The sequence below is a fragment of the Elephas maximus genome, chromosome 6 (genome assembly GCF_024166365.1).
Source record: "Elephas maximus indicus isolate mEleMax1 chromosome 6, mEleMax1 primary haplotype, whole genome shotgun sequence".
Classification (NCBI taxonomy): domain Eukaryota; kingdom Metazoa; phylum Chordata; class Mammalia; order Proboscidea; family Elephantidae; genus Elephas; species Elephas maximus.
Window position 1 is genome coordinate 49524442 of NC_064824.1, and position 16276 is coordinate 49540717.

General features: G+C 43.0%; 1 protein-coding gene across 1 annotated transcript in view; it reads left to right on the plus strand.

The window, feature by feature from the left end:
* Window positions 1–6174: 6174 nt before the first annotated feature.
* The window catches only part of FMNL2 (formin like 2), a 347858-nt gene continuing 337756 nt past the window's right edge, over window positions 6175–16276 (plus strand). Inside the window, 1 exon segment of the mRNA XM_049887240.1 lies at window positions 6175–6291. Within this exon segment, the coding sequence (XP_049743197.1) occupies window positions 6175–6291 (117 nt within the window).

Here is a 16276-nt window from a genome sequence, read left to right on the forward strand (position 1 = left end):
TTTTAACATTTCTTGTAGGGCAGGGCTGCTGGTGATGAGTTATTTCAGTTTCTGCATGTCTCAAAGTCTTTATTTTGCCTTCTTTTTTTCGAGGTATTTTTCCAGCTAAAGAATTCTAGGTTGACAGCTTTTTCTTTGGGTCAGTTCATGCTGTTGGTCCTCTGCTTTTAGCCTCTGCATTGTTTCTGAAGAAAAACCTGTCATCATTCTTATCCTTGTTCCTCTGTACATAGTGTGTCTTTTCACCCTGGCTGCTTTTAGAATTTGCTCTTAAGAGGTTTTCTCTGCAAGTGGTTTTAAGCAAATTGATTATAGTGTGTCTTAGTGTAGTTTTCTTACTGTTTCTTGGTTTGGGGGTTCACTGAGTGTCTTGAACCTGTGGATTTATAGTTTTCATCAAATTTGGAAACATTTCAGCCATGATTTCTTCTCTCCTCAGGGACTGTCTCATATATTTTGCTGCATGTTCTTGTTTCTCAGTTCACGGATGCTCTGCTCATTTTTATTTCGGTCTTGTTTCTGTGTTCCATTTTGGATAATTTCTTTTGCAAGTCTCTTCTTAGTATTTTAACCAATCCCCCTTGAATTATGAGGTTTTCTACTTCGTTTTTTTTTTTTTTTGTCAACTGATACTATTCCTAGCTCTGTGTAAACTCTAAATACTCTTCCCTCCAATTTTTTGTGTGGTTCTTTCTCCAGCCTTGGGTTTTTTCCTCATATGCATGGTCCAGTCAGTATTCAACTGAATACTAAAACTCAAATCTTTGCAGCTCTCTGGAGCTCTCTCTTTGCAGCTCTCTCCTTTTCAGAAATCTGTCCTAAGAACAGATTTGCTTAGTCACCTTGGCTTCACTGGCTTCCCAGCTCTGCCTCCTCAAGTCAGGGCGTACACCAGGTTCAGTTTGGGTTTCCCAGAAACTTTCTCCAGACAGTAAGCTGGGATAATCATAGCACTCACTTTGTTTGTTTCCCATCTCTCAGGGAATCACAGTTTTTCATTGCCTGATGTTCAGTGTCTTGAATGCAATTGTTCATATATTTTGTCCAGTTTTTTATTACTTTCAGGTAGAAGGGAAAACCCGGACTCGATTACTTCATCTTGATTGGAAGTGGAGGTCTTATTATTTTATACCTCTAAATGATAATAGTTCAAGAGAACTAATTTTTTTTTTTTTTAAGGCAGCATAGCGTACTGGTTTGGAAATCAAAATTCCTAAGTTCTGACTCTGTCACTTGTACAAACTAAAAAAAGTTAACTTTGTCGAAACTTGGATTCCTCATTTTTGTATTGAGGGGATGTCATAGTCATCTAGTGCTGCTATAACAGAAATACCAGAAGTGGATGGCTTTAACAAAGTGAAGTTTATTTTCTTATAGTAAACTAGGCTAAAAGTTGAAATTCAGGGTGTCAGCTTCAGGGAAAGGCTTTCTCTGTCTGCCTTCTCATCAATCTTCTCCTGGACTGGGAGCTTCTTTGCACAGAAACCCTGGGTCCAAAGGACGCGCTCTGCTCTTGGCACTGCTTTTTTTGGTGGTATGAGGTCCCCAATTCTCTGCTTGCTTCTCTTTCCTTTTATCTCCCTTTGCATTGGATCGGGGGGTGACTTGAGTAAGGGTGGTGTTATAATCCCACCCTAATCCTCTCAACATAAAATTACAATCACAAAATGGAGGACAACCACACAATACTGGGAATCATGGCCTAGCCAAGTTAATACACATATTTTGGGGGGGACATAATTCAATCCATGACAGAGGATAAAATGAGATAAAGTGAAAGCATTTTTTAAAATATGAAGTCATATGCAAATATAAAGTATTATTCAAAGATGCAAAATATGTGGGGGAGGGGTTAGAAGACATTGTTGCCACCCCATTATCTATTCCCTTTCCCTTCTTGCCATCACAGTCTTGATTCTATTCAGGTGAGGAAATGTATCCAGTGCCAGGTTACATCTCACATTCCAACTCTCTGTGCAGCTAGGAATAGCCATGTCATTCAATTCTAGAAAATGAGAAATAATGGACTTTTGCTTTCCTGATAAAAAGAATAGACTTGACTGACATTACCTCTTTTCCCCTACTTTCTGCCCTAAATACAGACAGATTTGATTCATGGAACTCTAGCAGCTATTTGGCAAATACAAGGGATAGACAGAGAGATCAACCACCCCAATGATACTGGCCCCAGCATTACTGAGCTACTGAACCAACATTAGCAGCACCTTCCCTCATTAAAAAAAAAAAAAAAAAAAGTTCTTATTATATGGGAAAAATATATTATTTAAGCCATAGTTAGTTGGGTTCTCTTTTAATTGATGGTCAAAGCATTACTAATTGATTCTAGAGAAGGGAACTGGTATGTGGGGATATAGCTTTGTAAGTCAGTTGTTGTATATGAAGGTTATATGATGCAGTGGCTGAAGAAATCATGTTTAAACTTTGTTTAAAATCAAGAACAGCGTCCAGCACATACAAGGTGCTTAATAAATATTTTTCAAATAAATGCAGATGCATGTGTGAATCTTGCAGGATTATTGTGGATATAAATTGGCACATTGCAATCCCTCAGTAGATGTTTCAGGGCTGTGGATAGTTGTGTTCATTGCATCGTGCTTACCTCATTTCTGTATAATTATACACACAAAGAGAATCTACTTAGGGTACTCCATTGCCCTTCTAAAATGCTAATCGAACTTAGCCACAGAGCAGTTCCTTACATATAAAATGTGAGGACCCAAATTCATTGTTGTCCAGTTGATTTTGACTCATAGCAACCCTATAGGACTGAGAAGAACTGTCCAGTAGGGTTTCCAACACTGTAAATCTTCCATGCAGCAGCTGGTGGATTTGAACTATCAACCTTTCAATTAACAGCCAACTGCTTTAACTACTGCACCATCAGAGCTCCTAAAACCTGAGGAGATACCCGTAAAACTCAGCTTCAAACCCTCAAAAGGCTAATTTGTGTAAGTATTTTTTATGAATGATGGAAAACCTCTTTCCCCCACACCATTATGGTGGAATTCCTGATCAAACCACCCCTGGCATAGTTTGCAAATGCCTAGCACATGGAAGATAAATGTTCTAACATTTTAGTTTCCTTGGAAGTTAAAAGCAAAGACAGGAAAAATGAGTGGATAGATTTAATAGGCAGTATCTTTTTTTGCCAGGATTTTACAACATCAACTATAATGTCTTTAAACATGGCTGCCTGATTTTAAGTTTGTGGGAAGGAAGAGTGCTGCAATTGAGTAGAAATGTTTTCTCCTTCCTCTCCATGTTCTCCTCAAAACAAAAAATTTCCTGAGATTTTGTTAGAAATTCCTACAGAAATGACGCAATCTTTATGGACTATTTACTCCTGGAAAATATGCTAGATTTTACCATGTTTTGCTTATTTTTACATTATCTAATAATCCATAAATAACCCAATATTAGAGATTGCAAACCTTGAAATGGAAGAGAAGTTCTGTTGGTCCGTGGATTTGCACACTTTGTCCTTGGCTCCTCTCAAAGTGTGAGATTATGAGAGAGACTAGATGTGATAAGACTTAAAGGGAGAAAAAGGTCCCAGTTACTGGCAGGAATATGGCCAGAGGGAGCCATAAATGTAATAAAAAAGGATTTTGCAACTGCAGAAAGGAATTCCATCCTTTCCACCCAGATGGGCAACCCTCCGGGTGGGCTGATTTTGTGAGTTAATCAGACCCAGAGTATATGCCTAGAAATGACAAAGAAAAATAAATACACTTGTGTGTCAGAAATATCTTTCCTGCTTTGTTGTTCATATGTGCTTTTCTTTCTCACCCATTTGCATTAGTTTGGTGTGTGTGTATCTACATATTCCTGTTTTCTCTCTTATGTCAGTAACACACTTACCGTTAACTTTAGTACATTGTAATTTTAGAAATATAGATTGCATTTATTCAGAATTATAAATTGAAAATTTGTATACTTCCGCTCTTTTTAAAAAGGTTTAGGGGTGGGTTAATTTAAGAGAACATACATACACATAATGCATTTCTGCATGTATTTGTTCCATAAGCTTTTGGCAAAAGTGATTTGTTAAGTCAACAAATGGTCATTGAGTATGCTCTATGCTCAAGACACCTTGTGGTTTATAAGCTGAATAAAATGTGGTCCTTGATGCTTGAATTTTGGTGTGTTACCTTGTCCAGACCAGAAGCACTTGATTTTTAACAAGAGGATGATAACAATCCTAGCTGCATATCAGAATCACCTGGAGGAGTTTGTTAAAACTATACCTGCCCCGCCTCTAGCTCTCAATTTAGGAAGATTCTGATAATAGGTAGGGCCCAAGGTGTGTATAGTTTTAAACTTTTGTTTAAAACAACACCAAGTGAATCTGACATACAATCAGGATTAAGAAAAACTGCTTTTAGCCAAAAAAAGAACTAATGGCAAGAGTTCAGCCATAAGTCAACCAGGTGGGTGCCCTTGAAATTTGCAACCTGAGCAGCTGGCTAAAGTTGCTTTTAAGACTGTTTCTATTTCCGCTGCTTCAGAATTGGTACTTGTTAGTCTGAACACACCCCAGAGGACAAGGTTGGGCCCAACCTTCTCTGCAAAGCACCTGGCACGAGACTGCTGTTGAAGACTTAGGAGATCATCTCCAAAGCCTCCCAAAGCACTCTGTTCTTATATCCATTCTCATACCATTGCTTGACTCTGGAAAAATGGTGGTTTGTGTAAATTTTCTCCTCCACAAGATTGTAAAGTATTCCAGAGCACAGGCAACCAACCCTCTTTCTCCCACTAAAGAACACAGTATAACTCATACTTAATAGCTGTTTGACAGGTGTTTTGAATTGAATTGAATCCTTCTCATCCAACCCCAGAGGTCTCACCATTATTTACCTATCTAGATACATACATAAACGTGTATTTTTAATGTTTCAATCGCACAAAAAAATATATAACATACATGAGCAAGAAAGAACAATAAAACAAGCACCCACAAGCCCACCACCCAGTTTATGAAATAAACCAAAACCCACTACCGTCGATCCCGACTCAAAGCAACCCCACAGGAGAGAGTAGAACTGCCCCAATGAGTTCCCAAGGAGTGGCTGGCGGATTCAAACTGCCAGCCTCTTGATTAGCAGCCTTAGCGCTTAACCACTACACCACCCCGGTTTCCATTTATGAAATAGGACATTACCTACCTTTGAGGTCCCCTGTTAAACTAGATTCTTTTGAACAGTAATAACTTTCTGAAATTTAAATCAGAATGTACTCATTTACTCATTGGTTGCATTCATTCATTCGTCAGACATGCCCACTCTAAAGTGTCAGATACAACGGTTAGTTATTTCGGCTGCTGGAGGGAGGGATTATCCAAAAAGTGATATATACTCAGATTTCCAGAGGCCTTTGCTGTAAGCTATTCCAACCCTCATACTCATAGAGACCCTACAAGACAGAGTAGAACTGCCCCACAGAGTTTCCAAGGAGCCCCTGGCGGATTCGAACTGCCAACCCTTTGGTTAGCAGCCGTAGCACTTAACCACCCTATGAGTCGGAATCGACTTGACGGCACTGGATTTGGTTTGTTTTTTGGATTCCAACCCAGCCTGGCCCTCAAGAGCGGGCGTGGTTTCTGCGCGCGGACACTTCTAGCTGAAACTACCGGTCCCGGCAGTCCGCGGGGCGACTGGGAGGAGCCGGGCCGGGGGCGGGGGCGGCAAGAGGGGGCATTGTGTCGGGGAGCGCCGAGCTGCGTTTGTCTGCTCGTGGTGCTCGCCGAGCGAGCGTTGTGGTCGCGGGCGGGGGGCTGCAAGTGTCAGCGGCGGCCGCGGCCCCAGCGACAGAGCGACTAGGTGGGACCACGCGTCCGCTCGCCGCGATCGCTGGCAGGGGGCGGTGTGCAAGTGGAGCAACATGCAGATAGGCGCCTGGCGCCCTGAAGACCCCTCCCGAGGAAAAGAGGCCGGGGCTGTGCTGGCGCGGCGGGGAGCATGAGGGAGGCCGGGGGGCAGCTCGGCTCGGAGCGCTGCTAGGGAGCGGCGCGCGCTGCACACTCGCCGGGGCGCGGCGTAGGGCGGGGAGCCGGGCAGGTCGCGCCAGCGGGCAGGAGCCGGCCGCCAGGAGCTGTTCTCATTGCCGACGCGGACGCGAGGGGCGCGGAGGAGCCCCCGGCCCGCCGCGGACATGGGCAACGCGGGGAGCATGGATTCGCAGCAGACCGATTTTAGGGCGCACAACGTGCCTTTGAAGCTGCCGATGCCGGAGCCAGGTGAACTGGAGGAGCGATTTGCCATCGTGCTGGTGAGTGCGCGGCGGCGGAGGGGCGCGGAGACCCGGGTCCCCGGCGGTACGGCGCAGCTGACCCCCGCCCCCTCCCTTTTTCTCCGGGTCCCTGGAGCGAGCCTCCTGTCGGACGGAAGAGGCTCCCACCTTCCCCATTGTGGCCTCTCCCGCCTCGCTCCTTTTTCCCTCCTCGGGCCCCCGCGCTCAGCCTTCTCGGGGTCCCGGGCTGGAGCCGGGGGCTCGGGGAGGGCTGCGCAGCCAGCCCCCGAACCCATTGTCTGCCTGGAGAGGCACCTCGCAGCGTGTGTGCTCGGGAGGTGCGGCGTGGGTGTGAAGGGAAGGTGGCGTGGGCCCAGGAGGAGGGGGCGACGAGCTGCAAAAGCTTTTTGTTTAAAGAAAAATAATCCCGGCAAACCCCAAGCCCCTGTGTAACATCCCGCCGGCGCCCAGCCCCGGGCCTGCGGGGTCCCCTGGCAGATGGGCGCATGTGGCCGGCCGCAGGCGCCGCGCCAGGAGGTGCGCTAAGACGAAGTTGGAGGACCGTCGCCGCGGCTTTGCTAAGGGAAACTACCCTTGAAAGAGAAATAGAAGGAAACCCGCAGCAGCGCTGCGCCCGAGTCTGTAAGCGAGGAGGGGATAGCATCTGAAACCCAGCTGCGCCTCTGCGCGTTCTCTTTGGTCTTAAATGTGAAACCACAAAAATGTGCAGTTTTGCGGGGACGTGTTGCGAGCTGTCCTGACTCTACAGGCGACCCCCTGCCCCAGCACACCCAGACAAGTCCCCCGCTCCCTCCTGTGTTCCGCTTCTCTCAGCTTTCGAACTCCTCAAATTCAAGACTTCCCTTCTATCTCCCTTTCCTGCTGGAACTAAGTTTCTGGGCCCCTCCCAGACAGCGCCTGTCAGTGCTGTGAGCTCAAGAGGGTGTGGTGGCCTCCCCCTCGCCCCAGCCAGGGTCTGTATTACAGTTGGTCCCCGGACTTCGATTTTTAGTGTCCCAGGCTGCTTTAAGGGATATTAGGAGGAAAATAGACAAGATTGGATGTTTTCCTATTCTTTGCACTTGTACATTTTCCTAGCTTTCCTTTTTCCTAACTGGTTACTTCCAAACACTCCAGAAGACTAGGCAGCAGGAGAAACTTGTGCTCAGGGCACAAATGTTTTGCGTTGCCTGTGAGTTTTTCTTTTTTTGCCAGGAAGCTCATTCCTTTGGGAAAGGACCCGAGTCCTTGCAGAATCAAACACTGGTTTTCTGAGGTTGGAGGACCACTGACATTCAAATGGTCTTTCTTCAGGTCTTCAAAAGGGGCTGGTTTGGTATGGGGAATAATGTTCTGGAAAGCAGGTTAGCTTTGTGTTCTTTGGAAGAACAGAGGCCACAAGCGTTGTCACATCACCGGGAAAGTCTGGTCTGTGTGGCAGTCGGGGAGATAGATGAGGTTGCCTGTCTGGCTTTGCATCTTTTTTGATGGTCCACAGCTGCTCCCACCGTTGTGCAAGATGGGGCACTGTGAAATGATACAGCATAGGCTTAATTACTTCTCAAGGCAGCCTGGGTGCATTCTTGACCTGTCTTCCCAGAGACAAACGTTTTTGTACAAAATCCTCTTCCTACCACACATATGGTTCTTACCTCCTGGCTGTGTGTGTGCATGTGTGTGTGTGTGTGTGTGAGTGAATGATTGTGGAAGGACCAGTGACACAGGGAAACCAGTACAGCAGCAGCGATCACGCGATTAAGTTCTGCTCCACTGGGAAAGTCACTCTTTGCGTCAGCTTTCGGTTACACTCTTGATTAATAACACATAGTGGGTTTGTAGTACTATTAAGTCTAGCAGTAACAAGTTTAGTGTGTAGGCATTTATGTTTGTACATCTAAGTTCCTTAGAGTGGTGGTGGTTTGCTGTGGCTACTTTTACTCTACTGTGCATCACATAGAGTTGTTGGTTGTGTTAACGTTATAAATCTCAAAAGAAAAAAAAAAAACCCAAAACAAAAGCTAACAACCCCCCCCCCCCCCAAACAAAAAACAGCCTGGCCTTTTATGAATAGAGATAAAGCTTTTGGGAGAGTCTTGGCATGAGGCCCTTCTTGTTAGGGACCCTTGGTGTGGTGTTTTAATTTACTCGCCCTGATCAACTCTGCTTGGTCTTTGAAAAACCCATAAGAGGAGTTAAAAGGAATCCCTCCAGGATTATGTATGTCTACAGGCTGATAGAACTAGGAAGTTGGGGCGATTTCTCTTGTACTCATTTTGTCCTAACGTCATACGTGTGATGCTCTTAACTTGGCTTTTCTTCAGGAAATGCTTAAGAAATCAGCTCAAACCGTTTAAATCAGGAAATCAAGCTTGAAGTACAAGTTTTTGGTACTGACTTTGTGGAGGAGTTCTCTACCCTTACCAAAACCAAACCAAACCTATTGCTGTCGAATCGATTCTGACTCATAGCAACTCTATAGGACAGAGTAGAACTGCCCCATAGGGTTTCCAAGGAGCGCCTGGTGGATTTTGGTCAGCAGCCATAGCTCTTAACCCCACTACACCACCAGGATTTCCTCTCTACCCTTAGGCAGTAGGAATTCTGTTGGCATCATTGGTATATTCCTATGTATTCCTACGTATTCATATGTAATAAAGATATGTATTTCAGGAGGAAAACCAAATAGTAATACTGTACAGAAAAGTTATAAGCATCTCCTTGAAAAGCATGGCTTACACCAATCATTAATGTGTCCTTTCAGAAATGGAAAACAATTCATCCCAACCTCCAAGCTCTAGAATATTTGAAGCTTTAGGATACTAAAAAAAACTAAAATGACAGAAGTCCATCTTATTTCTAGCTAGGAAGGCCTTATAAAAGAGAACTAACATACTCAAGGACTGTGCACTCCATCAGCATACAGGGTTAAATTGTAAAAATTAGCTGGTAACAGTGGAAAATGGGAGAAGAGAGGAGAAGGTAAAAGACTACTGAATTAAGATCAGTGGAGGGTTAAAGTTTTAAAAGTAATGTTTTTTTTTAAATAGGGAAAAAAATGAGATTTTGAAATTAGAGATTTGAGCTGCAAGCGTCCTGTAAATAATGACTAGTAAAAGTTGGATCCAAACCTAGGAACTTAATGTTCCTAAGGAGACAGAGTCATTCCCTCCCCCCCATAAGTCTTCAGCATTACTGTAATAATAGTTATAAAATGTGTATTTAAGAGAAAAGATTAGTGACTATGTACACATTGAACCATTTGACATCCTTGTAACCACCTTTCTGGTAGAGTGTTTGTAAGGTGATGTGTGCGCATGTGTATATGTATACACGCGTGTGATCTTTATTAACTGTCTTCAGTGGAAGTGTTTTGTGAATTATAAATTCAGACATCTAGTTCCATCTTTGTTTCTTTAGGGTGTATATATTGTATAGGTAGCATTATCGTTAGCCTGTAATTTTTCATGTGCCTCTCCATTGTATTAAACATTTCTAATTGTTGGAGAGAGATGTGTGTGTATGTATAAGGAGTTCTGGTGGTATAATGGTTAAGTGCTTTGCTCCTAACCAGAAGGTTGGTGACTGGAACCCACCAGCCCCTCTGCGGGAGAAAAGACCTGACAATCTGCTCTTACAAAGATTTCCGCCTAGGAAACCCTATGGGGCAATTCTACTCTGTCCTATAGAGTCTATGAGTTTGGAATTGACTGGACGGCACACAACAACAATACATGTATGTGTGTGTATGTATGTGATATCTATGTATATGTGTATTGTCCTTTATTTTCAAAGATGATGGTATCAAGGTGATTCTTGGTGGGTATGGTGAACAGCTGATTTCTTTTTTGGAGAATACCTCTCTACATTAGATACTTTGTAATATTGTTCACTAAGTTTTGTCTTGCAGTTACTGTTTGCAACTTAAAATCTAAGTCCCCCCAATCAATGCCTTTGTGTAGGAGCTATCCTAAGGAGTTCTTTGCTTGAGTTTCAGAGGAAAGGATAGTTTTAAGTCCTGTGTTTCAGCTGCCATATCTCTGTGCCATATCAGATATCAAGCAGCTCTGCGAACAGATTTAAAAAAAAAGATTAGGAAGTAATGGTTTAGGGCAGTATTATCTCATGTTTGATGCTGGGAACTGCTTTGGTATCCAATTAAACTGAGTCAATTTCCTTTTCAGTTTCTGTTCTTGCCTTGGGGTTGAATGCAGTCATTCTGTTTGAGGAGGAAGTGGGAACATTTTTTGAGTACCTACTGTGAGTCAGGCCTTATGCTGGGTACTTCTGACAAGTTCTCATTTAGTACTCACCACTCCAGTTATCACCAGCATTATCGCAAAACCAGCCCATTGCCTTAGAGTGGATTCCAATTCGTAGGAACCCTATAGGACAGAATAGAATGCCCCATAGGGTTTCAGAGGCTGTGACCTTTACAGAAGCAGACTGCCACAACTTTCTCCTGTAGCAGCATTATAGATGAGGAAATAATTTGCTTAAATTGCCTGAAGTCACTTAGTCTCTAATACCCAAGGTTGGATTTTAACCTAGATTTGGATCTCTGCTGTATCCCTTCCTCCATTATATTTTGCATCCCTGGGCTGGTAAGGAGGGGAAAAAAAGGGCTAACAGTAAAAGCGATTAAAAAAAATTCCTGTACCTGGTAAATACAAGCTTCAAACTATGCAGCTGGCAGGAATTTCTTAAAAGTTATGGTGGCTTGGTGACTTAAGTGAAGTGCACATGATGTTTCTCTTTGGAAATCAAACTTTTCCATCTTCACTATGCATGGAGCTAAATATTGAATGGGTCTAAAATTCAGTTTTTCCTTTTAAGACAGATTCAAAATATCTTGGTTGGGAAGTTTAGGTTTTCCAAATAAGAGGAAAGAGACAGCCTGTCATTGAAATGCATACATGCCAAATGTAATTACTTGCGAAAGGGACAAGGAAGGTCAAGTTTTAACCTTTAAGTTTATTTCTCACTGCAAAGTGCTGTTTGCCTTCAACCACTTCAAGGAGAGTACTTGCCATGATGTCTCTTTCGCAGATGGATGGTAGGAATGTAGTTACGCCATTGGATGTGTGCTGATTGGTTTTCTCACAGCCTTTCTTCTGTTTTGAGGGAAAGGAGGTTGGGAAGGGGGGTTGAACGTGAACTATTACCATCTCATCCTGGGTAAAAAAAAAAAAAGAAAAAATTTCTCTGAAGTGGGAGTATATGCTTAGGGCTGTGTTTACCATCATTATCAAGGTATGTCCCCCCCCCCCCATACTGGTAAAAGCCTTCAGAATATATTTGAGTATTTAGGATGGACAATGATCAGATGATATTCTCTGAATGCAAATATTTAGCTCCAATGAGAGACAAGCAGTAGTGTAAACTGATGAAATCTGGGGAAGAAAAAGTCTGTATGCCCCTAAATCCTTAAGTGATAAGAATTATTTTTACCTGTTGCCTCTCATTTAGCAAAGAGGATTGGCCTGGGAGGCAGGAGACCTCCTTTCTAGAATCATATCTTCTGCAGTAGCTTGGGAAAATTAAACTGTTTCTTCTGGCTCTTGTTTTTCCTCGAATGATATTTGACCCAATTATTAGGATAGTCTTGAGAATTAAATAAAATGATAGCACTTGAAAGTGTAGTGTGTCCAGAATATATTGTGGTCCATTAGTCGACTTCAAGCTTTGAAGAGATTTTGTGTAGAAAAGGGTATAGCTATAGTCTGTGTGGGTTAGAGAGTAGAATGCCCCAGGGTCAGTGAATGAAAGTTGCATAAACATAAGAAAGAATATTCTAACATTTAGAGTTGTCAGAAAGGTGGAATTTGATGCTTCAGAAAGAACAGTGAGTTCTCCAGGGGAATTGTTCAAACAGAAGCTGTGTATAAAGTGCTGGAATTTGGAAGGTTTTTTCCACTCCAATGTATAGCGACCACGTCATTCGCTTGAAAGATGTCCTCCTGGAGGTGAGTCTGCCACCTGCAGGTTCTAGGCATAGATTTATACAGTACCTGAGAGGTTGGGAAGGTAAGCGCCTTCTGAGCTTAAAGAGGAAAAAAAGTATAGGTTCTTGTTTGTTCTGGAAATTCAGTAGATTTTGTAAAAACTGTTGCCTGAAGGGCTTGGTCTTAATGAACTGTGCTCTTCTTTTCATATTTAGGGTTTGGAGAATAAGGAAAAGGTTAAATGGACTCCTTGGTTCTCAAAATTTTGGCAAATAATACATGTAATAAAAGTGGCTGCCAAAAGTACTGATTCCACATTATTGTCCCTGTTTGGCAAGGAGGTACTGGTACCTGGAATCCCCTTCCACCTGTAAGCAGTGTCTCCTTATAAAAGACCAAACTGGAAGAACTTAGGAGGGAAGGTGGGTTATAGCCTGTTCAGCTGTGTGGCATACCCTCTCTTGTAGAGTGGCTTTTTAGCAAGACTGCCTCCTTGGCTATTTCCCCCCTCCCACCTGCCCACCCATTAGTTGGCAGTGAATGTCAGATTTTCTCCTCACAAGAAGTGTATCCCCAGACTTTGGGTTGACGATGGTTTCTTCTTAGTTCTCACCTCCTTCAACACGGTGCGCAGCGTTACCTCATCTCTCTTCTCCCTTTAAAATGATGTCTATTCATACTGCAGTGTCCTGGTGGCACAGCAGTTGAGAGCTTGGCTGCTGACCAAAAGGTCGGCAGTTCAAGTTCACCAGCTGCTCCTTGGAAACCTCATGGGGCAGTTCTACTCTGTCCTATAGGGTTGCTACAAGTCGGAATCGATTTGACGGCAATGGGTTTTTACAGACATACTGCGGGGCGATCTTCCTTTCCCCTCCTCAGTTCCCTATCCTCCTCCCTAGAACCCCCTCTTTCTTTCCACACTCTTAAAAAACAAACAAACAAAAATGACCAGTGTCTTCAGAGCTCACGGGTGGCCACCTTATCACGAACTTTCTATAGTTTCTAGGACATACCAAAGCTCTTTCCCTGATCATAGCTTCTGTGTTCTTAGGCACCCTGTAACTGACTTTAGTGACTCTTACTTTACGTGTAACTTTAGTCCACTTTTTTCTTTGCTGAAGAAGCTTTTTTGCATTTGTTAGCCCCTGTATCCATTGCCACAGAAGCTGAAAGCCTTGAGGTGTTTAACCCAAAAAACTCAGTGCCATCGAGTCGATTCTGACTCATAGCGACCCTATAGGACAGAGTAGAGCTGCCCCATAGAGTTTCCAACGAGCGTCTGGCGGATTCGAACTGTTGACCCTTTGGTTAGCAGCTGTAGCACTTAACCACTACTCCACCAGGGTTTCCTGCTATCTCCAGGGGTAATCTCACTTGACTGACTTCTGTGCAGTAGATGATGCCACTGGTCTGGTGTCAAATAGTTTGCATTTTTGGACACATGCCTGGTGCTGGGGCACTAAGGCATGATTGATGGTGCCTGAAGCTATCTGAGATTTTACCTCTCTCAAGCCCAGTCTTAGTTTGAGGATTTGTTTAGGAACCTGACTTTTCCGCTTTTTCCATCGAAGTTTGACAGAAACCCTACTTACCCTTATTTAAGGCAGAGCCATGAAGGGATTGATAGGCTAAAGTAGAGGTTTTCAAACTTGGTTGCACATTGATGCCACGTGGGGAGCTTGGGGAAAAAAAACACAGAGGCTTGACTCCTGCTGCCAGAGATTCTGATAAATTTGTCTGGATGTGACCTGGGCATCAGGATTTTTAAAAGCTCCCTAGAAAATTCTAATAATGCAACTAAGATTGAGAATCACTATGATGGAAGAGTATGTTTTTTTACCCCCTTTTCCTCACCTGCTCCTAAGACCAAGCATAAGAATGAAAACCAGAGTGAGAAAAGTGGATGAGAGTAGGGAAGGAATTGTTTAATAGGTAAGAGAAAATTTGGAGAAATGAGGCAAAGTTAAGAAGGGTTAAAAGGGGGAAAAAAAAATTTGATTCAACCAAAAACAGCCAGATGAGAAATATAGAAGAAAAGGAGCACAACATGTCAAATGGTAAAGATTCATTTAACCATATAAGGGATGAACATCAAATAAGTGAAAATTGCAGAGTAAATTATTCTATATATTATAGCTAAAGATGAGGTGTGCGCCTGGCATTTTATTTTTGTTCAGGCCTCTCTATTCGCAAGTTTGATCGTTTGTTGGTTCAGCGCAGGCCTTTTGATCTTTGGTTTTACCACTTAAAAAGACTTGATGAGCTTGGCTTCCAGGAGTGAAATTCAAATACACTTGTCAAATGTAAACAGCTTTCATTTATTAAGAATCCTATAATCAAGGCAAATTGGCATGCTTATATAAGCAATTAGCTCTGATAATAGGAAGAAAAATAGAATGCTGGGTCAAGAATGAGCTGATTGTTTTCTGTGGAAGACTCTAGTCATTCCTTTATTAGTTATAGCACAAGCAAATAGAAATTCATCTTATTCATAATCTTTAGTCTTAGTGGTTTGGAGGTTGAGGGCGGTGTATGTGGTTTTCTGGAGCCATGATGATAGAAGCCATTATTTTCTCATTTTCATCTAGAAACTTTTTAATAAACTTTTCAAGAAGATGTGGGTAGTTGGCTTATGACCAGATAAAACTTTGCAGTAATTGGGAACAGGATGAGGGAAGGTAGTATAGATTTGGTTGGAAATATTAAAGGACAATGGGTTTTATTTTGATGGGGAAGGTAAAGAAGATGACTATTCCACAATGGCAGGCAGAGTGAAAATAATCTCATCTGCCCTCAGTGAATAATGTTATTCTTTTTTTTGTATAAAATAAGAAAACATTATGATAATTAATGGCAGGAAATGTTCGATGTCACATGATGGTAACTCATTTTGCCCAGTGAGTTAAGTACCTCCAAATGACTTGTTTGTGAAAATTGGGGGACCTAAATACAAAGATGATGAATCAGGTGAATAGCTTCGTAGGTTAGCCTCAATTCCAGCTCTTTGATATTCCCTGTATGGTCATCCTTGTGATTCTCCAAGGAAGCTTTCCCTTTTTAGTGACAGTAGGGTATCTAGACTAGTATCTAGACTAATCTGGATTCTTTATATCTGAGGACTTCTGCCTGGTGAATCTAGGATGATATTGTAATGAATGTGAATGTCTTGGGAGCAGGATGCCATGAACTTGGAATTGGTGATTTCCTGGGCCTTATCACAAATTTCATATTCTGTAGCCAACTACTTGGCCATCCAGATGTGAACCTGGAGAGTCCATTTAGAACCATGTGGTCTCCTGGTGGGGTAGTGGTTAAGAGCTACAGCTGCTCACCAAAAGGTCAGCAGTTCAAATCTACCAGGCACTCCTTGGAAACTCTATGGGGCCGTTCTACTCTGTCCTGTAGGGTCGCTATGAGTCAGAATCAACTCAAGGGCATGGATTTGGTTTGGTTTGGTCTCTAGGGTTTGTGGAACCATTCAGCTTGTCGACGTTCAGCCTTTCCAGTGTCCTTTCACAGTAAAATTTCTGAGTCTTTGGGCTGGCTTTTGGAAAGCAATAGTTTAGAAATCTCTGGATTATCTGGGAGTTTACCAGGTCCTTTTTAGTCCTCACACGGAGCCCTGGTGGTGCAGTGGTTAAGCACTGTGGCTGCTAACCAAAAGGTCGACAGTTTGAATCCCGCAGCCATTCCTTGGAAACCCTATGGGGCAGTTCTACTCTGTCCTGTAGGGTCACTATCTGTCAGCATTGACTTGACAGCAGCAACGGGTTTTTGGTTTTGGTCTAGTCCTCACTTAGCTGGAGTTCTTCTTTAACATTATCTATATTTTGGTTATTTCACCAATTACCAGAAATTCCAAGGTGGGCACTCCTGAGGTTCACTATTCAGCCAAAGATTAGACAGGCCCATAAAACAGAATGAGACTAAAGGGGCACACCAGCCCAGAGGCAAGGACTAGAAGGCAGGAGGGGACAGGAAAGCTGGTAATAGGAAACCCAAGGTCCAGAAGGGAGAGTGTTAACATGTGGGCTTGGTAACCAATGTCATAAAACAATACGTGTATTGTTTAATGAGAAGCT